Consider the following 27642-nt stretch of genomic DNA (forward strand, 5'->3'; position numbering starts at 1 on the left):
AACTGGATGCAATATTCCAAGTGTGGCCTTACCAAGGCATTATAAAGTGGTACTAGCACTTCACGTGATCTTGATTCTATCCTCTGTTTATGCAGCCCAGAACTGTGTTGGCTTTTTAACAGCTGCTGCACACTGCTGGCTCATATCTAGATGGTTATCCACTAGGACTCCAAGATCCCTCTCACAGGTACTACTATTGAGCAAGGTACCACATATACGGTACTGGTGCATTTTGTTTTTGGCCTAAATGTAGAACCTTACTTTTTCACTGTTGAATTTCATTTTGTTAGATAGCGCCCAATGTTCAAGTCTGTCAAGATCTTTCTGTAACTTGAGCCTATCTTCTGGAGTGTTGGCTATTCCTGCCAGCTTGGTGTCATCTGCAAATTTGATGAGTTCCCCATCTATCCCTCGTCCAAGTCATTGATGAAGATGTTGAAGAGTACTGGGCCTAAAACAGAGCCTTGGGGTACTCCACTGCATACTTCCTCCATGTGGATGTAGTTCCGTTGAGGACTACACGTTGAGTGCGGTTGGTCAGCCAGTTACGAATCCATCTGGTGGTGGTGCTGTCTAACCCACATTTTCTACTTTATCTAGTAGTAGGTTATGGTCTACTTTATCAAATGCTTTACTGAAGTCCAAGTAAATTATATCAACAGCATTCCTCTGGTCTACTAATTTTGTCATTTTGTCAAAGAATGCGATAAGATTAGTCTGGCATGATCTGTTTTGACAAACCCATGTTGGCTTTTGGTTATTACTTTGTTTGCTTCTAGATGTTCGTGATTCGTTGCTTGATTATCTTTTCCAGAATCTTCCCGGTATTGAGGTCAGACTGATAGGTCTGTAGTTTCCTGGATCTGTTTTTTCCTTTTTGAAGATGGGAACTACATCAGCTCTTTTCCAGTCCTCTGGCAGCTCCCTGTGCTCCAGGATCTTTGAAAGATATAGTTCAGTGGTTCTGAGATCACGTCTGCCCGTTCCTTCAGAACCTTGGGGTGTAATCCATCCGGTCCTGGTGATTTGAACTCGTCTAGGGTAGACAGGTGTTCACTTACCATTTTCTTCCCTATTTTAACTTGTGTTTCTAATCTGTTTTTGTAGTGCTGTTTTGATAGGTTGGATTGTTTTTCCTTTTGTGTAAAGACAGATGCAAAATATGAGTTAAGTAGATCTGCTTTCTCCTGTTGCTTGTCATCTTCTTGCCACTTTCTCCCAGCAATGGGCCAATTGTTTCCTTGACTTTTTCTTGTTTTTAACATGTTGGAAGAAGCTTTTTATTATTTTTACTTTTGTCGCTAGCCTTTGTTCATTGTGAGCCTTAGCTTTCCTCACTTCATCTTTACAGGCTCGGGCTGTTGCTGATATTCTGCCTTAGTTATTTGCCCTCTTTCCACTTTTTATATTTGTCCTTTTGTCTTTCAATTTGTCAGATAGTTCTTTATGCATCCATGCTGGTTTCTTTTGTGATCTACTATTTTCTTCTTCATTGGTATTGTGTTAGACTGTGCTTTTATAATCTCACTTTTCAAAATTTCCCAAGCTTCTTGAGTTGTTTTCCCCCTGAGGATTCTCATCCATTGAATCCTTCTCAAGATCTCTCTAAGTTTATTGAAATTAGCTCTCTTAAAGTCCAAGACTCTAGTTTGACTTTGTTCTACTACTTGTATTTGCTTAATGTTGAATTCCAATATTGCGTGGTCACTTGCCCCAAGGTTCCTGTAGCTTCAACACCTTCTATCATTTCATCTCTGTTAGTGAGAATTAAGTCCAATATGGCTGATCCTTGTCGCCTTCTCTATTTTTGGGAAACAAAGTTGTCTGCTAGGTTTGTTAGGAACCTGTTGGATTTTCCACTTGGTGCAGAGTTTGTTTCCCAGTTGATGTCAGGGTAGTTAAAATCCCCATTACTACTGTGATGTGCTTCCTACATACCTTAGTTAGCTGACTAGCAAAAGTTCATCTACTTCCTCTGTTTGGTTGGGTGGCCTATAGTATAGACCTATGGCAATATCGTTTTCACCCTTTTATATTGACCCAAATACATTCAAGATGATTTTCATCATTGTTGTGCTCTATTTCTGTAGAGATGTAGTTATTTCTTATATATAGTGCAACTCCACCTCCTCTTTTATTTGGTCTATTTCTTTTAAATAATTTATATCCTCTAGCTGTATGTTCCATTTGTCAGTTTCATCCCACCAAGTTTCCGTAATGGCAACAATATCATATCTACCCTCATTTACTTGGATTTCTAATTCACCCTGTTTATTCCTCATACTCTGTGCATTGGTGTATAGACATTTGAGTCCATTTGGATTGATCTTGTGTTTACTGTCTACATAACCTGTGTTGTCTGCCCTTACTTTCCTGCCACCTGTTGGTTTAGTGCACATGGTATGGCACTCACTGTTAAATGCTTGGTTTTGCTTGATAGCATGGTTGGTAGTCTTACCCATACAGACATGTATGTTACATGCACTGATAACCCTTTCAGTTTTCGATTGCTGGGGACAGAAATTTTCTATATCAGTTAATTCTCTGTCCCCACTGTTCAGTTTAAATGTTTATCCAGAAAATCTGTGAATGTATTGCTAAGTAACTCAGTCCCTTTCTTTGATGGATGCAATCCATCTCTTTGTACAATTTTTCATTGGACCAGTTGCAGACATCATGACTAATAAAACCAAAGCCTTCCCTTTTACACCACTCCTTTAGCCACACATTAAACTCCACTACACGCTGGCCTTTACCTTTTTGTTCCTTATGTACTGGTAAAACCTCTGAAAAGTTAAGCCTACAACCTATGCTATTAAGTTCATACCCTAAGCTCTGGAAATCATTCTGCACAGAAAGCACATCCTTTTGGGACAGATCATTTGTGCCAAGGTGTATAATAGCATCAACATCAGAATCCTTACTGGCATTCTTGACTATCTTAAGAATACGTCTCTTGTCTCTGCTGGCAGTAGCACCAGGTAGACACCTGACGTCTTTCAAAACCTCCATATCCTTTCCTAAATTTACATCCCTTACAATTGAATCACCAATCAGAAGGTGGCTTCTCTTTTTGGATACCTTGCTCTTCTTGTGTGACCGATCTGTAATACTTGATACACACTTTTCTAAAGTAGGTTCACACTTTTCCAAAGTAAGTTCTTCATCTTGAACCATAATCCCTTGATTGTTTGAGTTATCAGTATCACAACTACCTTGATCTGTCACTTTAGTGTTCCTATTTAGGTCAGCAAGGGCACTATATCTGTTATACTGGGCCACTGTAAAAGCTTTGTGTTTATGGTTCACAGCTCTCACCCTGCCAGATCCCACGGTTGTCCATACTGCCCTTTTCCTGCAGGATCTTTGTGGTAGAGGGGGCTGATGGCTCAGCAGCTGGAATGGCTGAATTGGGTACCTAATTTCTGCTTGAGAGCATAGATTAGAGATTCTAGATATGTAATCTGTCCACGAGACTGCTAATTTGTTTACAAAGAGGACAGTACCCAAATTTGAAAAAGGTATCATGAAGACAGCTGCAAAACAAGTATTGCACTGAACTAAGCCAGTCATTTTGAATAGAATAAAATCACAATCTCAAGTGGACCAACCCTGAATATATTATTACTATTTTTTATTTATAGTGATTAGATTAGATTCGCGCGCCTAACCGCGCGCGGGTTGTGAAATGAGAAAGAAATGCAGAAATATTCCACCCCCAATCCACCTTAAAGCAGCAGCTCAAACTCACGTGCTTTTCTGAAGCAAATCAGAAAGAAATGCAGAAATATTCCACCCCCAATCCACCTTAAAGCAGCAGCTCAAACTCACGTGCTTTTCTGAAGCAAATCAGAAAGAAATGCAGAAATATTCCACCCCCAATCCACCTTAAAGCAGCAGCTCAAACTCACGTGCTTTTCTGAAGCAAATCAGAAAGAAATGCAGAAATATTCCACCCCCAATCCATCTTAAAGCAGCAGCTCAAACTCACGTGCTTTTCTGAAGCAAATCAGAAAGAAATGCAGAAATATTCCACCCCCAATCCACCTTAAAGCAGCAGCTCAAACTCACGTGCTTTTCTGAAGCAAATCAGAAAGAAATGCAGAAATATTCCACCCCAATCCACCTTAAAGCAGCAGCTCAAACTCACGTGCTTTTCTGAAGCAAATCAGAAAGAAATGCAGAAATATTCCACCCCCAATCCACCTTAAAGCAGCAGCTCAAACTCACGTGCTTTTCTGAAGCAAATCAGAAAGAAATGCAGAAATATTCCACCCCCAATCCACCTTAAAGCAGCAGCTCAAACTCACGTGCTTTTCTGAAGCAAATCAGAAAGAAATGCAGAAATATTCCACCCCCAATCCACCTTAAAGCAGCAGCTCAAACTGCAATATTGCAATCTGATTCCTATTTAAATCTGATTCCTATTTAAAAATTCACTATTTTTCTTCCTGCATTTTGCATTGCAATTATCTTTTGTAAAGATAAGCATTGAAAGAATAGATTATTATATACATAAAAATAATGTATAAAATCCATTTGTAAAATTATTTGCACATTTGTGTACATAAAACAAAATTGCAACATAAAAACATCATTTTAGTACTGAAGAAGGAATCAATAAGATTTGTACCTATGGCATTCTTTTGTGGCTTGTTACAATCTTTATTTCTGATTTCAGTAATATTGATTTTTCAGTTGAAATTTAAAAAAAATATAAGATCAAATTTGTGCCCAAAACAAGCATTTTTTCAAAAAAAACCCACTTCTCCTCCTTCTCCTCCTTAACATTACAAGTTTTAGAAAAGCACATAACTTTTTTGCTGTTTTTGGGACAACCACAAGATATAATTAGGAATGGAAAATACTATAAAGCTACTTGCTAAATATTATTAGAGATTACAAACAAATATAAACATTATAACAGACTACTATGGACGAATGGTTGCAGAAGTTGATGGTGTTGGTTGAAATGACAAAACTGAACACTTTGGTTAAAAAAAAAGAATATTTTATTTATTTATTTTTGTCACAACAATATAGATAAGCATCACACAAAATGGTTATATAGTATATAAACATATATATGAGGAAATATGAGGAAGTATAAGCATATATGTATAAGAATAAAAAAAAACAATAGGACAGGAATGGTAGGCACGTTTGTGCTCTTATGCACGCCCCTTAAAGTCCTTTTAGGAATGGGGTGAGGTCAATAGTAGAAAGTTTTTGGTTAAAGCTTTTGGGATTATGAGAAGAGACCACAGAGTCTGATAACTCTCTTACAGAAGTCATATTTTCTGCAATCTAGATTGAAGCGGTTAACATTAAGTTTAAATCTATTGGTTGCTCTTGTATTATTGTAATTGAAGCTGAAGTAGTCTTTAACAGGAAGGACATTACAATAGATGATTCTATGAGTTAAACTTAGGTCTTGTCGAAGGCGACGGAGTTCTAAGTTTTCTAAACCTAGGATTTCAAGTCTGGTGGGATAAGGTATTTTGTTGTTTTCAGAGGAGTGGAGAACTCTTCTTGTAAAATATTTCTGGACACGTTCAATTGTATTGATGTCAGAAATGTGGTGTGGGTTCCAGACAGTCGAGCTGTATTCAAGGATTGGCCTAGCAAATGTTTTATATGCTCTGGTTAGTAGTGTAGTGTTTTTGGAAAAGAAGCTACGCAAGATTAGGTTTACAACTCTTAGAGCCTTTTTTGCTATGTAGTTGCAGTGGGCTTTGTCACTTAGATCATTTGATATGAAAACTCCAAGGTCTTTAACAGGGTAGGAGTCATCTGTAAGGTAATGTCCATCAAGCATGTACCTAGTGTTTGGGTTCTTTTTTTTTTTATTTGCATTTATATCCCGCCCTTCTCCAAAGACTCAGGGCGGCTTACACTATGTCAAGCAATAGTCTTCATCCATTTGTATATTATATACAAAGTCAACTTATTGCCCTCAACAATCTGGGTCCTCATTTTACCTATCTTATAAAGGATGGAAGGCTGAGTCAAACTTGGGCCTGGTGGGGCTTGAACCTGCAGTAATTGCAGGCAGCTGCTGTTAAAACAGACTGCATTAGTCTGTTGAGCCACCATATTTTTTCCAATATGTAAGACTGAGCATTTGCTGGTTGAGATTTGGAGTTGCTAAGTTTTAGACCAAGCGGTTAGAAGATCAAGATCTTTTTGAATGGTAGGTGTATTGTCAGTGGTGTTAAATAGTTTGACATTGTCAGCAAAGAGAACACAATTACTTGAGATATGGTCACAAAGATCATTTATGTATAGTATGAAGAGTGTTGGTCCAAGAATGGTACCTTGAGGAACGCCACTCTTGACAGAAACAGGATTTGATAGAGCATTGCCAATTTTAACCACTTGTTTTCTGTTAGACAGAATAGCAGATATCCAATTGTGAAGGGGTCCTGAAATGCCATAGGATTTTAGTTTTAAGAGGAGTTTATCATGTACTACTGAGTCAAAAGCTTTGCAGAAGTCTATGTAGATTGCATCTATTGCTTTGCCTTGATCAAGATTTGTAGTCCATATGTTTTTACAGTGGAGAAGTTGTAAGTTACATGACCATCGGGTCCAATAGATAGCGATGGTTTCAAGTTATGAAGAGCTTTTCCAACATTATCTTCTGTGAAATCTATATGGGTTAAGTCGTCGTACTCATTGCTGGTACGTTTTGGGAATGTCGGATATGAATCATCGCTGTTAACAAAAACTGAGCCAAAGAATGTGTTAAAGAGGTTTACTTTAACTGTTTCGTCATTGCATTCTTTGCCGTTAGAATCTTATAGTGGTGGGATGGGTCTTGAGTCTAAGTTTATTGTTCACAAAAGTATAAAAGGCACGATTGGAATTTGTGCGCAGAAGGTCCTCTTCCTGCTTGGTGTGATAATTTGTGCATTCAGTTTTTATTTGGTTGCGTATATTTCTGTAGCGGTTTTTGAAATTTGCTACATAGCCCTTTTTGTTTCTTCTCCAGAGGGATTTTTTTTTTTGGATTGAAGCTTTTTTATTGATATGGGTAATTTGCTTTTCCTGATCTTGATGGTCGTTTGTGGTATGTATAATTTAATGACTCTATTGATTTCAAGTAGGAAAACTTTATAGTGGTCTTCAGCAGTTATACAGGTTGAGAACAGATTTTGCCAGTCCAGAGATGAGAGGCCAGTCCAGAGATGAGAGTATAATGTAAGTACTTTTGTTTCCACATGGAGACCGCTTCTGAACTTTGTGCTTGATGTAGAGAAGAATGGATCTCTGACTTTGGAGTTTACCTATTAGACTGACAGATCTTTACAGAAATGGCTTGTTCATATTATTATGAAAAAGCAAAAAGCTGTGATTTGATGTTAATGCCTTATTTTACTGTAACAGAGAGAGTCGAAAGTCAATGCTGCTTCTTCTTTTTCTTTCTTATCTTTCCTCACTTCTTTTTCCCCTCTCTGCTTTTTTATTTATTTTGTATTTTATATTTTATAATACTGTTTTTATATCTAACAATAAAAATGTTAATGGAGATATAAAACAACAATAATAATCATACACTGCAAGAATTTTATAAGATACAGTACATCAACAAATTTCAGCTTCCTGCAATAACACCAGCAGAACTGCAAAAAACTGTGCTACTTGGAAGGAACATCGTACATCTTAAGACGGTACTTGGTTGATACCTAGGACGCTGGCAGCAACCCATAGCATCCATTAGCAAATACAGTCAATGGTATTTGTGATGCATGTTTGAATGTTCAATTGACTGAGTTTCATATTTAATGCAGAAAGTAAATAATAATAATAGAACTAGCAACAGATTGAAGAGTATCTGCATGGAATGCAACTTACAAAATTTACAGAAATGACAAAATTGTTGAATAGGAAATAGAACAAACAATGCTAACATAGAAACTGAATTTACTTTAGATAGCATCAAATTCTCCCCCCCCCCCAAGATCCATTTATGATACTATCAAACACTCTGTGGAATATTCATAATCTCTTATCATTCTACCCGTCAGTAATTTCTCACCCTTATGCTTAAAACATGTTTATAAAGTGTATCTTTTTTCTAAGCTTGTATTTACAAAGCATGCAGTAAACAGTAAACAGTAAATGACAACTAGCTTGCAAGATACACACACACATATAAAAGTAAGCCTGGATTTGTTGGGAAATGAAGTCAGTCTTTGCTGTGGCTATTTTTGAAACTGCATACCAGTTACTGGATTCAGATAGTTCCAGGCTTGATTGGCAGTTTAAACAACTCCCTTCCAACCAAAGCAAATCTTAATTGTTACTTACTTACCTCTTCACTTCCCAATTAATATACTATCTATAAGACTAAAGGAGACATGTGCTTCCTGTTAAAGACTACTTCAGCTTCAATTGCAAAATACACGAGCTCACAATAGATTTAAGCTTAATGTTAACCGCTCCAATCTTGATTGCAGAAAATATGACTTCTGTAACAGAGTTGTTAATGCTTGGAATACACTCTGTGGTCTCTTCCCAAAATCCCAAAGCTTCAACCAAAAACTATCTACCATTGACCTCACCCCATTCCTAAGAGGTCTGTAAAGGGCGTGCATAAGAGCACAATCGTGCCTACCGTTCCTGTCCTATTGTTTCCTTTCATTATATCCAATTAATATAGTTATTACATACTCATACTCATATATATGCTTATATATTGTATAATTATTTCATGCTTATGCTTATATATACTGTGTGACTAAATAAAATAAAATAAAATAAAATAAAATAAATAGAAAGCTCAAACTGCCCAAAGAGCTGCTGATACAGTTCTATAGAGGAATCATTGAGTCTGTCATCTGCATCTCTATAACTGTCTGGTTTGGTTCTGCAACCCAACAAGACAGACACAGACTTCAGAGGATAATTAAAACTGCAGAAAAAAACAATTACTACCAACCTGCCTTTCAATGAGGACCTGTATACTGCACGAGTCAAAAAGAGGGCTGTAAAAATATTTACAGACCCCTCGCGTCCGGGACATAAACTGTTTCAACTCCTACCCTCAAAACAACACTATAGAGCACTGCACATCAGAACAACTAGGCACAAGAACATTTTTTTCTGAACACCATCACTCTGCTAAACAAATAATTCCCTGACCACTGTCAAACTAGTTACTAAGTCTGCATTACTATTAATCTTTCCTATCACCCATTTCCTCCCACTTATGACTGTATCACTGTAACTTTGTTGCAGGTAGCCTTAAGATTTATATTGACTGTTTCCCTATGACTATCATTAAGTGTTGTACCTTATGATTCTTGACGAATGTGTTTTTTATGTACTCAGAGACAAAGACAAATTCCTTGTGTGTCCAATCACACTTGGCCAATAAAAAATTCTATTCTATTCTATTCTATTCTATTCTATTCTATTCTATTCTATTCTATTCTATTCTATTCTATTCTATTCTTATTTATTTTATTTTATTCATTATTTGTTGAGTACATATTAGATAATATATATAAGTATAAGCATGAATACATAAAATGAATACAATTAAAGGGAACATTAGGACAGGGATGGTGGGCACTGGTGCTCTTATGCTCGCCCCTTACAGACCTCTTAGGAATGGGGTGAGGTCAATAGTAGCCAGTCTAAGGTTAAAATTTTGGGGATTTTGGGATGAAACCACAGAGTCAGGTAGTGGATTCCAGGCATTGACCACTCTGTTGCTAAAATCATATTTTCTGCAATCAAGTTTGGTGCAGTTTACCTTAAGGTTAGTTTCACATCATCGGCAAAGAGAACACAACACAGTTACTTATTACCAAAAACTGTCTACAATTGACCTCACCTCCATAATACGATCACAAAGGTCATTTATGTATAGTATGAAGAGTGTTGGTCCTAGAATGCTTTCTTGGGGACACCGCTAATAACAGGTGCAGGATTAGATAGGGCGCTCCCTATTTTGACCACTTGTTGTCTATTCTGTTCTGTTCTGTTCTGTTCTGTTCTGTTCTGTTCTGTTCTGTTCTATTCTATTTAGCAAAATAACACTGGAAATAGTTATATTTAGACTGTGAGGTCAAACACAAAGCTGACTTTTTCAGTTTTACCTAAGACTTTGGGAGGGGGCAAAGGGGGGCAGAATCAGTAGTATTTAAACAAAACAGGGATGTTGTGGCTCAAAGGGACATTGTGGCTCAGTGGCTAAGACACTGAGCTTGTTGATCAAAAGGTTGGCAGCTTGGCGGTTTGAATCCGTAGTGCCATGTAACAGGGTGAGCTCCACTTACTTGTCCAGTTTCTTCCAACCTAGCAGTTCGAAAGCACGTAAAAATGCAAGTAGAAAAATAGGGACCACCTTTGGTGGGAAGGTAACAGCACTCTGTGTGCCTTTGGTGTTTAGTCATGCCAGCCACATGACCACAGAGATGTCTTTGGATAGCGCTGGCTCTTCAGCTTTGAAACAGAGATGAGTACCACCCCCTTGTGTTGGGAACGACTAGCACATATGTGCAAGGGGAACCTTTACCTTTAAACAAGTTCAGTGCAGATGGGGCTAGGCAAAAATGATTTGTTTCAAACAAAGAAACAAAAACAGCAATGGGAGACTGAACTTAATTTTTATTTCATGAACAAGTTGTTTAACTTTACAGGCTTTCAGGCTGTGTGGGTAAAGCCATTCTTCATCTTGATCATTAAAGTCAATGTTTCATTTATGATTTTTCCAATTAGTCAGTAGTTTTCCAAATCATCTTTTAAGCTGATGTCTGAAGATGAGCCACTTCCTTCATGTTTTCAGTAAAAATGTAAAAAGCTTTCTATTATAAACATGCTGCTGTGAAATATATTATATATGCCTATTTGTAGTGGTGCTGCTTCTTCAAAAATTTGTACATAAAGCAGCTCTGAAAATTCATTTCTGATAAATTCCTTGTTGGTCCGTTCACATTTTTGGTAGGTTGCAAAGAAACTTAAGTAATTTAACAAAATATGGAAAATCTCTTTTTTCCAGAATTATTATGATTAATAATATTTAAGGCTAATCTGATGTTATCAGTCTACTATTGATTCATTTTAAATAATTAGAAAAGGTGGTAGGAAATAATTACTTTTAATTAGTCATAAATATTTATGAAGGTTATCTTAACAGACATACTTGATTGTTGGGGTTTTTTTTTGCATTTTTTAATGAAATAACAATGATGATAAGAATGAATTAAAGAGCCATCAAATGATTTACTAGGATATAAAAGACATGACACTGAATTATTAGTTGTATTTTAATATTTTTTTAAAAAAAAATTATAATCTGCTTTAGTAAATATGTGAATTTCAGAGAAACACTAACAATAGCAACAATAATAAATGTATTTAAAAAAAAACCCATACCAGACTCATGCGTATGAAATTATTCCTCAGGTGATAAAATATGATTTAAATCTTTTTGCTAACAGATTTATAGAACTATTTTCAAAGAATCTTATCTTAAGGTCTTTATATTAAGATCTTTATTTATTGAATTATGGGAACTTTGTTCAAAGATAAGTCCCAAAAGCTACAATTAGGTGAATACTATTTTTCTTATGTACATATGCTCTACTTAGGAATAGACCCTTAAGTCTTATTCTCCAGCTACCAGAGGTTCCCAAAAGATTGAGCAAACGTACATAGAAAACTAATTATAGTAGTGTTTAAGCACTGTTCCCTTTTTTTTCTAATGTGGTAGATGCCACTGAACTTTTCTTCATCACCCTATTAATGGCAGTAGTCCTAAGCAATTAGTATCTTGTGGTTCTTCTCAAGAATCGCATATTGGAAGGTTGTTTATGGAAGGGTGAGTTTCTTCTACAAATGCCAATTCTTCCAACCTTCCTAGAATTAGTGCAGTACTTTTCTTAACCACTTCATCTTATTAACTAATTTACTAATACAGTTCCAAGCTCTTAGTTAAACCTGTAAATAAAAATAGAAGTCATGATGATATTATGATCTTACTAGTCCATGTATTATGTGCTGCGTCTTTTACATTTTCCCCTCATAGCAGCAATCCATAACTCAGCCTCCAGCTGACTAGCTACCCTATAACTCTCACTTTGAGCCATTAAGCTACGTTATACATTCTGTGCTGAAACCCATCTCTTCATTTTCTGAAAAATGTCTTCTCCCGTGAAGCAATGTTTCTATTTTAATATATAGCTACACTCTTGGCAACTGCTTGGATGAGTTTTTGCAGTTTTCTTGGCAAAATTTTTGAAGTGGTTTGCAATTGCCTTTTTCTACGGCCGAGAGAGAGCGACTGATCCAAAGTCCCTGTTAGTTAGTGCCTAAGGCAGGACTTGAGTCACACTATCCTGGTTTCAAGCCCCAATGCCTTTAACTACACTGCAATATCCGTTAACATGAGTTGGTATTACCTTATTTTTTTTTAATATTAACTCTATTCGATGAAAATTCCTTTTCATGTATACCGTATTAGCAGTGGTGGGTTTCTATCAGTTTGCCCCGGTTGGGTGGACTGGTAGTGGCAGTGGCAGGAAGCTCTGCCCACCCATCCGGAAGTCATCATGGATGCTCTGCACATGTGCAGAAGGTTCTGCAAATGTGCAGGAGCGCCCAAGCAAGCAGAGCGAGCACACATGCACATGCTCACAGTTCCAAACTGGTAGTGAAGGTAAGTGGAACCCACTACTGAGTATTATCTCTTTTAGATTTTTTTTTCCTGCTTTCTACTTTTTTGTTCTTTGCGTAATATACCCCTAAGTGAATAGTATAATGGGTGGTGATGGATGAAAGTATATTTTTGGAAATTTTTAGAATTAGCAGTTTGGAAGATCCCTTTTTAAAATTTTTCAGATTTGCTGGAACATACTTTGGAATTCTTCATCAACTCTACAACTCCCATGGCTGGTCATGGTGGGGGGTGGGGGGGTGGGGGGAAGCACAGTAGGAATGTACTATGATGTCTTTCCTTGGGATTTAATTCAAAGAAGAAAGCTAAACAGGTTAAAAGAAACGTGGTTGAATGAAGTATGTATTTACATGTATCTTAAACATGTCTTGGTATCCTGTGATTGAAGTAACTACAAAATCTCATACGTCATTCACTCAACATTAGTCTATCATCTTTTATTTTCTTGTGATGGCAAAGCTGTTAAAAGCTGTTTTTCAGAAAACAATGAAATAAAAAAACCTGTTTAATTAATATATAGAACCATTTTGTCAGATTTGGATAAAGTAGACTGATTCAATATTTGATTTATAACAATTAAAGTCATTATAAATCAGTATGTTTAAATCTTCTTTATTGTTCAGTCTTCACTCTTTTTCCAGGATTCATAGTATAAGTGGTGTGTGTGTGTGTGTGTGTGTGTGTGTATTTGTGAATGTTTATAAACATCAGGTTGCACATATAATTTATACATTGAATCGGAATTGTCCTATTTTATAACAGTCAATGAAATTAAAGTGATTTAATATAATCATAATGCATTCTGGTCAATAGTCAGTAAAGACTTTAAATAATAATTTGAATGTATTTTTTTAAAAAATCATTTGATTATTTATATCTAACAAATTTCTGTTTCCCATCGCCATACACAAATAACCTTATTTTTAGTCTCTCCCTCCCTTCTTCCCTCTCTTTCATTCTTTCTCTTTCTCTGTTGTGTGTGTGTTTGCACGTGTGAGACTGTTAATATTCTAAAATAGGTGTCTTTAACTGAGCTTCATAGAAAATTATTAAAAATGTGGAAGAAATTTATTAATCAGAATGAGATATGGGGAAAACATGGAAAATGTCACCAAAAATAAGACATTTAACAGCATACTGATGATGATTATTACTAACAATGGACCTCTTGGGATTTTGTCCATAATGTATTCAGTTACATTGTATATCTGACAGGAGGAAAATTATCAATGAGCTGCAGATTTCAGTAATAATAGCACGGATTCTAATGAATAGACAAAACTCTCCCTTTTGGCTTCACATTTTAATATAGCAACTGAATTTCATTGCTTACATTATGGTAGCAGATTATAAACATCTGCTCATTCACCACTCTGGTACTAGCAAGAATAAGTCTAACTTATTTTCCTTCAGGCTATCCTGCTTCAAGGCTTGAATAAGAAGTCTACAATCCACCTATTAAGGGTTGATCCAAGTCCAGGTTTATACTTGGGATCTATTTAAATCAAATCTCCTAAGCCTTCAAGGCTTAGCACATTTGTTTTCTTTCCTTAACCACCCTTTTCTTCTTTTTCTTCTTCTAGCTCCATCACCTATTACAACAATCAGAAAGGACCGGACCTCTAGAAACAGTGTCTCTCTGTCATGGCAAGAACCTGAACACCCGAATGGGATCATCTTGGATTATGAAGTCAAGTACTATGAAAAGGTGAGAAGACAACACCAAAGGGACAGGGAAAAGTCAAATCTAGTTTTGGATAAAGATAAGTAAACATGAAAGTGAAATATAGTTTAAATGTGCTCATGGTTTATATCCTAGCTTTCCCACAGTGTGAGCAAAACATAGAATGACGTTTGCATTCTAGCAGTGCTCAAATTAAGGTATATCCGAAGTAAGCAACTTTTAACAATTTACCATAATATTTTAAACATTTGTATTTTAATATAAATGAAGATGTTATCTCGATTTAAGAATACAAGCATCTAATTTTTATGTAATAAGGTTTTCTTTATGAAAAACATAAAAAAATAAGATTAGATAATGTATTTATATTAATCAGGATTTTGTAAATTTTTGTAAGTATGCAAGGCAAAAATACATCCAAAATATTCCAATGTCTTAGCTCTCATTTTGCAGAAAAACCAGTGATAAACAGTGCTGACTTTTCCATATATTAGAAATTCCATTCCCTATTCTCACTTCCTGCTAGGAAGTAATTAACATTTGTAAAGGTCATCCTCTTGGTTTGAAATGTAAAAGTTTGAAATGAGTTCTAGGTAGAGTCACAAAATGAAAAATTTGGCAAGGACAAATTAAAATTTAAAATGTTATTGTCAGTTTTCTTATATAATGTAGGGAGGTTTTCATCTTCCTGCTATCCTCAACCATATATAATGAACTATGTCTGGATTATATATGTGTGCTTTTTACATATAGACCTAATGTATGTTATACTAGATGTATGCAGTATTAATAGTTTAATAATGTTACATAAGCTAGTTGCAACTGCAATCAGTTGCATTAACCATCATGAAAAATGTAGCAGTTATATTGCATTGTATTTTATTTAACAGCCATGGTAATTTGCTTGACTGCCACAAAAAAGGTCATAAAATTGGATTAGTCACATGATGGCCTGTTTTATGATCATCATAATTTATGATTGTAATGAGTAAGCTCTGTGACAGTCATAATACAAGAACTACCTGTAAGTCTATAAAATACAGATACACTTTATGACAAAAGAAAGTAATTTGTATAGCATTACTTCAACTCTGAAAAAACCTGTTTACTAGGTATTCCATAATATTATGCCATGTTGGAGTTGTATAGATGGGAATCTATTAATTGTAATAATCACCGTTTAGGCAGTAATATTATATATGTTAAGCTGAGGTACATACATAGAGTTGCATCATAGTCTTATAACTTTCATTAATGTCAGCTACAGCATTGAAATGTTAAAATGAATGACAGAAGCTGAATTATTCCTAGGCCCATATGTGCAGCAATACTATTCAGAATTTTTCCTTCTTTCAATGGTAGGAGAAAAACTTACCATTTTAAAAAGTTAAAACTTGGTCACAGACAATGAAATACATTGTATCTGCAGTACATATTATCCAGCACCTGAGTCCAGACAAATCACAAGTGAGATAATCTCTGATATACATAATTTCTAACATAAATGAAATTTTAGCAGTAATATCTAAGTATAATGAAAGAGGTAGCCAAGTTGCACTATTAGCTTATCTTCAAGTGCAATAACCAGAGTAATTTTGTGCTAAAGCTGAGAGTCAAATTGAAATGACTAGGAACTCCTGCATTTTTTATTCATATCTCAGATTGGAAACAAGAAGCAAATTTGATCTGAGACTGTCTGCATTTCCTCTCTTCTAAATGCACACCTATCCCACTAATGCTGTTGGTCCATAAGTTTCTTAATGTTTACCTTTTCATGAAAAGCCAAGACACTGGTGATGTACTTATTTTCAAAAAGGGGTCCCATTTTTACAAAACATCAGACATTATTTTTTATGAATAGCATTTAAAAAGCATGAAGAAAAAAAGGAGATATTTTTCTCCCAAGGTGTAAAACAGTCAGATTTGAATTGGAAATATCTGGGAGGATATTTGTACATATTGTCAACTTTATTGTAGTTCTTCTTTTGAAGGCAAAAAAGGTTCAAGGATTGAAATCTAACTTCCTTCTCTAGGGTCTAATCATACAATGTATTTGAGGAGGTAAGATAAAAAAAGATTGATTGCACTCTGTTGAAAAATCTTAATACACCAAAACAATTCTCAGAAAAGGCATCTATGATTATATCAAACACAAAATCTCTTTAGCCATTCTGGTTAGAGAAGATAAAATGTACAATGAATACAATTAACTTGCACTCAAAAATGCTGTTTGCACAGCTGGAATAATATGGAACAGGAACTGCTATGAAAATGAAATAAACTCATTCATTGTGGCAACCAGGTTTGACTACCTGGTTTTAATGAGGCCCATTTCTTTTTCTAAAGCAGGAACAAGAGACAAGCTACACCATTCTGAGAGCAAAAACTATGAATGTTACTATTAATGGCCTTAAGCCAGACACCACTTATGTTTTCCAAATCAGAGCCCGAACTGCTGCAGGATATGGGACCAACAGCCGCAAATTTGAGTTTGAAACCAGTCCAGACTGTAAGTATTTGCAAAAAAAAAAAAAGTTGATTTTAAATGTTTTCCTGCACAACTTCAAAATTATATGGCTGACTAGTTTCATATTGTCCATAGTTCAGCAAATATGATTTTATATTTACGACCTGGCTTTCTAGATATCATTATATAAATTTCTATATTTTGTCATTGATCTTAAAACGTGTTTTGAGAAATATATCATGAAATGCTGTACTTTCTCCTGTCACATCTTATTTATTTTTCCAGAATTCAATGAATCTTGCACTAGGTGGATGCTGGAGAGAAATATCAAATATCTGCAGTGTCATAATCTGGTCTTGTTGAGTGAACTTGTGAAGTCTAAACTTCTGAATTTTCTTTCTTTCTTTCTTTCTTTCCTTCCTTCCTTCCTTCCTTCCTTCCTTCCTTCCTTTCCTTCCTTCCTTCCTTCCTTCCTTCCTTCCTTCCTTCCTTCCTCCTTCCTTCCTTCCTTCCTTCCTTCTTTCTTTCTTTCTTTCATTCATTCATTCATTGTATTTAAAAGCCACATGGTGGTACATTTGTTTTAGTAATTTTTCTGGTTTATTGCAGTGCTAGTGGGTTATATTTAAAAAGATTTTTATTTCAGTCAGCTGGAAGTAGATTCCTGTATCCTTCTCTTCCCCAAAACTGTTCAATATTGTTTTCTCAAAAAAAAATCTCATTCGGGAGAGAACCTTTCCATTTAATTCAAGTTAATTGGTGAATTCATCAGTTTTTTCTAATTCCAAATTTTCAAGTGGCACTTATATGTCTAACACATTCTTACTTATATTTTTCTTCTTTAATAATTTTACAGGCTCTATCAAATAATAGTTTCCAATCATAAATGAAAACATTATGGTAAAACTTAATGGTTAACTCCCTTTCCCTTTTATTTATTTCCACAACTGTTAATCACAACCTAGATATTTATACTTTACATTAAAAATTACTTTGAGTATTTATGTTAATGTTTTCACCTATTATAACTTTCTTCCTAAAAAAATCATATCCCAAATGTCTACATTTGGCCTACTCTGTACTACAGTATATATGGGAGATGTTCTTGATTATATTTGGTTGAACTTATATTATGGAATTAATTGTATTAATGTATTAATACAATTAATTATTAATTTTTCTATTCCTGCATAGACTCCAATTTTTGTACTCCATTGTGATAGTGTCAACTAAGTTTTTCTTATCCAATGTGCAACTTTTTCTTGTATCTGAAAGCATCTAAATAAATTGTCATGTTTTAGATTTATGTCCTAGAGAACATGCTTTCTGCAAAAGTACAAAGAACCCACCTTGAGTTTTATGACATTTTTTGAAGAGTATTTTGCGTTGGAAATTCAAATCTGTTTGGTTTCTTTTGTTTACAGTGTGGTGCCCAGAACTGGACATAGTATTCAAGAAGCAGTCTGACCAAAAAAAGCATCTAATCAGAATAAAAAAACTCTATTATATCCAATAATTGAGAAAATATTCTTCAGTTAATGCAGTCTTTATATTTTTATGTAACTATATCACACTACTGACTCACGTTTGAGTTTCAACTAATTGTTATTTCAAGCCATTCATATTTGAAATATTTATACTTTGAAGATTTGTATAATTTTAAAAAAATCTTCCCTTTCTATAAAATAGCTATAGCTAGAGTCTATAAAGTTGATTTTTTTAGTTAACAAATTTTTTAGTGATCTTAGACTATGGAATAAATGGCAAAATATGCTGAGATATATTAAAATCTTTTTTAATATTTAAAATTTAGTTTATAGGAGCACAAGGAGAAGAAATATGTTCATACAGTTTGTCATATGAAATAAAAACATGTGAATGACTGTGAAAGTAATAGAATAAAGATGATAACAGCTTTGTGTTACATATAGAAGATTTTTCTTTATTCTAATATTAGCTGAGAACAGATTGCAATAAGTTTCTTTTCTATAAGAAATTGAATTTGGATAACTTAATTTTTTTTTTAAAATATACCTTTTGATTGAAAATGTGAATATGATCCAGTCAAGATTAACATTATTAAATACTTTTTATACTAGATATTATTTCAGCATGATAATTCAAGAGATGACCAGCAGACACACAGGTTTATTTATTTATTGTAGGAACTGAATTAACACAAAACTTCTTTGAGTTTTATAGATGAACTACATATTTTATTAAGGAGAAATGTCCTAGAAATTCTTATTCTGTTTATATCATACCCAACTGACGAAGTCTCATTCGTCATCTTCAGGCTTCAGCTTCGTGCTTCTGGGAGCAATGCATTGCTCCCAGTATAAAGTTGATTTTTTTAGTTAACAAATTTTTTAGTGATCTTAGACTATGGAATAAATGGCAAAATATGCTGAGATATATTAAAATCTTTTTTAATATTTAAAATTTAGTTTATAGGAGCACAAGGAGAAGAAATATGTTCATACAGTTTGTCATATGAAATAAAAACATGTGAATGACTGTGAAAGTAATAGAATAAAGATGATAACAGCTTTGTGTTACATATAGAAGATTTTTCTTTATTCTAATATTAGCTGAGAACAGATTGCAATAAGTTTCTTTTCTATAAGAAATTGAATTTGGATAACTTAATTTTTTTTTTAAAATATACCTTTTGATTGAAAATGTGAATATGATCCAGTCAAGATTAACATTATTAAATACTTTTTATACTAGATATTATTTCAGCATGATAATTCAAGAGATGACCAGCAGACACACAGGTTTATTTATTTATTGTAGGAACTGAATTAACACAAAACTTCTTTGAGTTTTATAGATGAACTACATATTTTATTAAGGAGAAATGTCCTAGAAATTCTTATTCTGTTTATATCATACCCAACTGACGAAGTCTCATTCGTCATCTTCAGGCTTCAGCTTCGTGCTTCTGGGAGCAATGCATTGCTCCCAGTATATATATATATATATATATATAGGTCTTTGGTTGTTCGGTTTTCTCCGTAAAATTGGAAGTGTCTTGGCGACGCTTCGACAAGTCTCATTCGTCATCTTCAGGCTTCAACCGTGCTTCTGGGAGCAATGCATTGCTCCCAGTATATATATATATATATATATATATATATAGGTCTTTGGTTGTTCGGGTTTTCTCCGTGTAAAATTGGAAGTGTCTTGGCGACGCTTCGACAAGTCTCATTCGTCATCTTCAGGCTTCAACCGTGCTTCTGGGAGCAATGTGTGATCGCAGCTGTTTCTTCCTTTTAACTGCTAGTGGGGTTTGAACTGATTGGGTGGGAGCTTGGCTGTGCTCTGATTGGATGGGGTTTTCTGTGCTCTGATTGGCTGGGGTGTGTCCTGTGTTGGTGGGGGCTTGGTTGTGCTCAGTCTAATCTGTGCTGCAGGGGGATTTGAGCTGGTGAGCTGCACTGCTGCTGTTTGGCTTCGTGTTCGTGGTCGTGCTACATCTTCGTAGTGGGTGTCAGTCTGCTGCATGTATGGATTGGAGGGGTTTGAAGTGGCTAATGTTGCAGCTGCGGTCTGGCTTCTGGTCCTTGGTCGTGCTTCCTGATCAGTGTGGGTTTGGGTGTGCTTTCTGGGTGGATGTGTGGTGGTGACATCCTGTGTGGACCTCGTGAGTGTGGGTCTGGTGTCATTCCTCGTGTTAGGGACACGTTTGTCAATAAGGGCAGGTTTCCAAATGGCTGGTAGGCGGAGGTATCATCTCGTTTGTTCATGCTGTGTGGGCGTTTTCTATCTCGATGGCTTCTCTGATTATTCTGTTGTTAAAGTGTTCAGTTTTGGCGATAGTTCTGGTCTTTTAAAGTCAATATCGTGTCCTGTGACTTTAAAGTGTTGGACCAGGGAAGAAGTTGGTTCCTCTTTTTGAATGAGTTCTTGTGTTCTTCAATCGTGCACTTATTCTTCTGTTGGTTTGTCCAATGTATGTGGTGGGGCAGGCGGTGCATGGGATTTCATATACTCCTTGATTTTCTAACTCAATTTTGTCTTTGGGGTTTCTTAGGATGGTGGATATTTTTGGTTTGTGCAGAATGCTGTCTTGATGTTATGTTTGTGGAGGATCTTGCTGATTCTGTCTGTGGTGCCTTTTATATATGGGAGGAGGGCTGTGCCATTTTCTTGCTCTCTGTCTTGGGTTTTAGTGGGGGTTCTTTTGGATTAGTTTGGTAATCTTATTTCTCTGGAATCCATTGGATGTTAGTACGTTTGTGAGAGTGTGTAGTTCGGTTTTAGGTGTTGTTCATCAGCTAAGCATTTTGTTCTAGAGATGAGTGTCTTGGCTACGGAGTTGATCTGTGCTGGGTGGTGGTGTGAGAGTGCATGCAGATAGCGGTTTGTGTGTGTTTTCTTCTGGTAGATGGTGTGTCCTAGGGAGCCATTGGGTTTCTTGTAGACTAAGACATCTAGGAAGGAAGTTGGTTGTTAACTTCTGTTTCCATGGTGAACTGTATTTTGGGGTGTAGGCTATTGAGGTGTGTGAGGAAGTTTTCAAGTTTTTCTTTCCCGTGTGGCCAGATTATGAAGGTGTCGTCTACGTATCTGAGCCAGAGTTTGGGTTTGTGATCAGATTTTTCTAGTGCTTGGGTTTCAAAGTGTTCCATGTAGAGGTTGGCAATGACAGGTGAGAGGGTGATCCCATGGGTGCGCCTTCTATTTGTTTGTATTTTTGTCCGTTATAGATGAAGTATGTGTTGGATAGGCAGTGGTTGGTCAGATCTAGTATGTGCTTGGGGGGGTTATATTTGTTTTGGATAGCTGTCAAGGCTTCTTTGATTGGCACTTGGGTGAAGAGGGATATGACATCAAAGCTCACGAGTAGGGCGCTGGGCTGTAAGTTTTGTTTCTTTATGATCTCTATGAACTGGAATGAGTTTTTTACATGTGAGGCGATGGATTCTGCATAGGGCTGTAGTTGTTTGGCGAGGAATTTGGCTAGGTTTTGTAGAGGTGAGCCTATGGAGCTGACTATGGGTCTGAGTGGGGTTCCTTCTTTGTGTATCTTGGGGAGGCCGTAGAGCTTAGGGCATCTGGATGATTTCTCTCTGGGAATGATTCTTTGTTGGATTTCTTCGCTGATGGGGGAGGCTTTTATTTTGGATCTAGTGGTTTTTTCTAGGTAGGTGGTGGGGTCTGTTTTTAGGGGCTTGTATGCAGGGTCTTGGAGTAGGTTGGTTAATTTGGTTTGGTAGTCAGATGTGACTTTTATATATATATAAAATTATCTTCATGCCTTGTAGCCAAAAGTGTCATTTTCATGAAAAGACGTCTTATTTCAGTTATGAAACATCACTTCTAAGAAAATTATCTTCTCACTATTACTATAAAGCCACTCTGCTCTTGAAACCTGCTTCTTTTGTTAAAGGAAGAAAGATTGTTTTTTTAAAAAAAAAAAATCTGACCATTTTTTAAGCCTGCTAAAGCAATAGCACTTTCTTGCCTACATCATGCCTATATGAAAAAGTCATATTTGCTTTTGTAATGTTGGTATCTTGGAAGAAAATAATTCTTTTCTATGGTAGAAATGGATAATATTCTGAAAGTAAAACTATACTTTTAGGTTACTAGAGTTGCACTCTCTAGTCACTCTGTCCTTACTTTCAAGGAGAAAGGAGAAGTGGGCTGGATGGGAAAAGAGGGACTTGAATTCCTGCATGTTGAATTAAATGGTGTTTAAAAATGCCTTTTTCTGTTTCCTGTTTCCTAAAGTTTAGTCCAACTTAAATTTCTGCATAACAAGGTTCCTGAGCCAGGAAACATTGTTGTACAAATGAACCTTGCATTTCTCAGCAGTATAGCAAATATTGCTTTTTTTCCTCTTTTCTTGGCAATCATATAATTTCTTTTCATCTCTATAAAAGTTTTTCTAAAGGTAAATAGGGAGAAAAGGGGTAACAACTCTTTTGCAAGCTAAAAATAGCAATAACATTTTTATCTTCCTTCAGTTATCAGCAGTGTTGCATTTACTGCTTTTTGATTCAACCCTTCTCATTTTTTCTTTCTTCTTCACTTTTAGCTTTCTCCATCTCCAGTGAGAATAGCCAGGTTGTAATGATTGCTGTTTCAGCTGCCGTAGCAATTATTCTGCTCACAATTGTGGTTTACATTTTGATTGGGAGGTTAGTTCCTCATTCCTTTTACACATTGGATTTTATTTCTTAAAGCCTGCAGTAGAATGATAAGCACTGTCACCAAGATACTGTCAAGGATACTCAAGGATTTAATTTGGTATGCGTTTCAAGGCAAATTGATCTGATTCGTACTTCCTAGACTAATGTGCAAGTTTGGCTGTGGTTATCCTTTGGGTTTTATATTTCTTTGAATTTTGCTCTGCAGTTCTCAGTTCAAAATTGATACCCAAAGCATGTAAAAATGTATTTTAAGATATTACAAATGTATACACATATATTGAAAAAAAAAAATTGAAATTTATACTTTGGTACATTTAAAATAGACATTTACAGTATATTTTTAAAAATTAATTACAGAAATATATAAAAGAGTTTTATGAATGTACATAATGAAAGATTGATATAATTAGAAATAAAACGATCTACTCTTTACAGCCATGTTCTGTGCCAAAAGCTATAGAGAAATACATAACATGGCCTGTTAACTATAGAAGCCATATTAAGCTAGTTAAAAACAACTATTTATAGACAGTTGTGCAGAAAACTAGATGAATGAAAAATCAATATGTTACTCCTTATATTCCTTCCTTATATTCCTATAATTTTATCTCATCTTTGTAGGGTTCATAGATTATAAATGTTAAGATATTTAGAGAAAATATTTCCTCCTGAAATTGTTCATGTGTATATTTCTGTTGCACATAAATTTACATACATGGGTGTCTATAACATTTACTTTTCTAATATTCTTATATCTTACTGCTTTTAGATTCTGCGGACATAATAAATCAAAACATGGCTCTGATGAGAAGAGGCTGTATTTTGGTAATGGCCATTGTAAGTTACAAAAGTTGTGCGAATTACTGACTTGATCAAATTCATTTGTACTCTAAATTTACATCTTAGTAATAGTGTAATGCAAAATTTTCTTTATATTCAAATTTGTCCCATACTGCAATAGCATCATATTTCAGAGTTGGAATCATCAATAAAATCATGTTCAATGGGGTCTAAGCCTGTTGTAGCACACTTTAGATAAAATCATAGGAAATAGTACCTCTGCAATAATGACCATAAGCACAACTCTTAGTTTTAATGCTATTTGCCATTCTCTTTGCTATAGGTTAAATATAGGGATCAGTTCACCCCAGCACAACAGTAGTTCACTATATACTTTGGGACATGAATGATAAGTGGTACCACTTATCAAAGTAGGCAAATCATTTTTTTTATTCTGCCTTGTGATAAAGTCAGTTTAACATATCCTATTCTTGTCTCAAAGGCAGAGGTGGTATTCAGCACATTTTGACCAGTTCTGGACAACCGGTAGCAGAAATTTTGAGTAGTTTGGAGAACCGGTAAATACCACCTCTGACTGGCCCCTCCCCCATCTATTTTCTGCCTCCCAAGTTCCAACTGATCGGGAGGAAATGGGGATTTTGCAGTAAGCTTCCCCTGGAGTGGGGAGGGAATGGAGATTTTACAGTATCCTTCCCCTGCCATGCCCACCAAGCCATGCCATGCCCACAAAATCATGCCCACAGAACCGGTAGTAAAAAATTTTTAATCCCACCACTGCTCATAGGTATTTTTTTCCCTGAGGAAGAAAAAGACCAGATAACTACAAAGAAATATGGTGCTTCCAGATGTTCCCCATCCTGTCAGAACTAATCCTTCCATTACCCCTACCATCCTGCCGAAGCTGCTTGGATGAGAAGCAAAACATCTTATTCGTCTTCCTCAGGGGAAAAAAACCCATCCAGTTGTCTTTTGAAAAAGCACTTTTGAGACAACTATGACCTTGACTAAGAAGCTCCACAGAGATTTATCCAATTCTTTTTTTAATCAACTCTCAGAATTATTTTTCAGTGGAAACAAAATAGTTTTGTTGAGACAGAACTAACCTTTGGTTTAGTAATATTTGTAATATCATGAGTTTTAGAATCAAGAAAAATATATTGCTTACAGAACAATAAAATCATACTGGTACGTTCATTCACCATTACTCTCTGCTAACTTCTTAAACTATTTCTGACATTGAAAATTGAGCAGATTTGTTCAGTTGGCACTATGCAATGTTTATTGATATTCCTGTTATGTCCTCATAATAACGACTGCATCTCAGCTGGATAGTTGCCTACCGCTCTCATTGGCTGAGACGCCGGCAACTATACTAGCTCCTATTGGTTCGCATGTTTTGACAGTTCCTTTTTAAATAGTTGTCAGTTGGGTTTGTTTTTCTGCTTAGGTCTGGAGCCGGTGCAAAGTTGCTCGTTACTTGTTCTTGCTAATAAAGTGTTATTGTATCAACAACGTATCAACCTAAACCGATACTTAACTCACAGACATATTACTTCCAATAACAAATTATAATAAAGTATTGATTCTTATATATATGAAATTTAATCTTGTAAAACAACAAGCATTTTAGTAATTACATCTTATGAACAGTGTGAAAATATTATTACATTTTGAAACTCTGTTAATATAAGGACTATATGTCTTTAGATGAACCTATACTTATTACTGTGTGAAAAATCTTCCTTTGAACTGCTGATACTAACTGATCCAAACAGATGTGCTACAATAGAAGAGATAGGGGTGTGTGTGAAAAAGTGGTTATTTCTAGGTATGATTTGGAATTCTTTTGCACACCATTTGTTGAATTAGAATGAAAGTCAATTAAATCAGAATTAATGCTTGCAAAGAAATATGGTTGGTCCTTCTAAGAGCAAATGGTTGGGGAAAAGGGACTATATAATTCTATCTATATAATTCTAATTTTTTTAACTTAAGGAACTTCTCATTTATCAATGCAACATATCTTCACTTTATTATACATTTTATTTGGAGCGCTTTTATTTCTAATCAAGTCACAAAAAGAAAGTAGAGGTGCTTAAAATATGACTGTCTACAAGCAAAATTCATTTTATGTATTGCAGTTTATTTGTCATTCTAATAATTAAAGGTTGCACCTCAATACAGCTGTTAAAGTGACTGAAACTTCAAATTGTTTATATCTGGAGTCTTTACAGTAACAGTATGCTTTCTTTAATGCAAATATGTAAGATATTCTTAAGCAAGATACTTAAAAGAGTACAATAATGAATAGCAAATTGGGCTTAAGCTACTCACTTAATAAAATGTACCTCACTTCACAACATCTTAATTATTCGTATTCCATTAGATTTCAAAACTGATACTACATTTTAAACGTCTTCATAACAAAATTCATACTGTACTGAGATTTTTAAACATCCCTCTTTTTTGCTGAAAACCAAATTATTTTGATAATAGTATTTTTATTTTGTTTTGAAATATTTCTCAAGCGTTTATTCCCCCCTGTGTGTGTGTGTGTGTGTGTGTGTGGGTCCCCACACATACATAGCACAATTTATGGTTTACTAACAAAGTTTGTTTCTTGCCAGGATGGAAAACTTGTTTCTAAAAAGATAAATTCTGGTGGTTTAATAATGTCTGGAAGCCAAACTGGAAAATATGTCCCATTAATGTTACATGAATCATCATGGCTAGCTTTGGACTATTAAGTGGTGATAGAAATACACTCAGAAAATACTCATAGGTGGTCGTCTTTCATTCTACTAAAATAAATTCCAGGGCAAACATCTGACATTTGAAACAAGCTTCTGAATCAAGCATTGAGGAGTTCTGGTTTTATTTAAAACCTTTTCAAATCTTCTGCTTCCTTTTCATGACTTCATAACATTAAACATTTTGCCGTTAAAAATTTAACACTCCAAACAGTTTAACTGTGACATGTTTTATTAGAGTGCATATCATCAAAGTTTTATACAATTTTTTTTCCCCTGCTGGGACCTCCAAACATAATTTGTTCTTCCCGAGTTTGTATGTGGAGACTGTAAACCCAATGGTACAGGACATATTTTGGAGTTCCTTGGCACGTGAAGTGGATGTAAATACAGCAAACAATATTCTTCTGGATTAATTGCAACAGTATAAAACAAAATCTGTGTCTGGAATAAATTTTTTCCACATTGGCCCATAAATTTCTGACTTACTCCAATCTGATTCTGAATTGCTAGAGGGGCGGGGAAAGCCTCAGCCATTAACAGTTGCCAGTAGTCTGATTTCCTCTTTCACAATATCAAAATATAATTTCTTCCTTAAATTCATCTGTTTGCTCTTCGTAGGCCAAGTCTTTTTAACTTTTTCATTTGCCATGGGGCAATTCATCTGGTAAAATAGAAGTGAGGCTGCTCTCATAAAAGGATTGATAAAGTTCTGCAATTCAACATATGTGTGTATCAGGGGTGAAATCTAAAAATTTTCCCTACCAGTTCTGTGGGCATGGCTTGGTGGGCATGGCCAATAACAATAAATAATAAAAATAATAAACAAAGTATACAAAACAATAAGAGGTACCAAAAACCAACTTTCACACTTTACACACACACAATACCAACACAACTGACTCACACACAATGTAAAAGCAGCTGCACTTCACTCAAAATGGCCCCTGCAAGAAGCAGGAACCTCATACAGCCACAAAAAGCTCAAAAATCAACTTTCACACTTTACACACACACACAAAACAGAACACAAAACACAACAAAATGCACAGGTACCGTATATGTGGTACCTTGCTCAATATTAGTAC

At 35.3% G+C, this 27642-nt stretch overlaps 1 protein-coding gene across 3 annotated transcripts in view; it reads left to right on the forward strand.

Annotated features, from left to right (window-relative positions):
- The window catches only part of EPHA3 (EPH receptor A3), a 251911-nt gene that overhangs the window by 182980 nt on the left and 41289 nt on the right, over positions 1–27642 (forward strand). For 2 of the 3 annotated variants that reach the window (XM_058185594.1, XM_058185591.1), the window contains exons 6-9: positions 14272–14396; positions 16719–16881; positions 22889–22991; positions 23773–23840. In XM_058185594.1, coding sequence (XP_058041577.1) covers positions 14272–14396; positions 16719–16881; positions 22889–22991; positions 23773–23840 — 459 coding nt within the window. The remainder of the gene's footprint in view (positions 1–14271; positions 14397–16718; positions 16882–22888; positions 22992–23772; positions 23841–27642) is intronic. The other variant, XM_058185593.1, reaches the window with a different exon arrangement.

This window comes from Ahaetulla prasina, chromosome 5, assembly GCF_028640845.1.
Source record: "Ahaetulla prasina isolate Xishuangbanna chromosome 5, ASM2864084v1, whole genome shotgun sequence".
In the NCBI taxonomy this organism is placed as follows: Eukaryota; Metazoa; Chordata; class Lepidosauria; order Squamata; family Colubridae; genus Ahaetulla; species Ahaetulla prasina.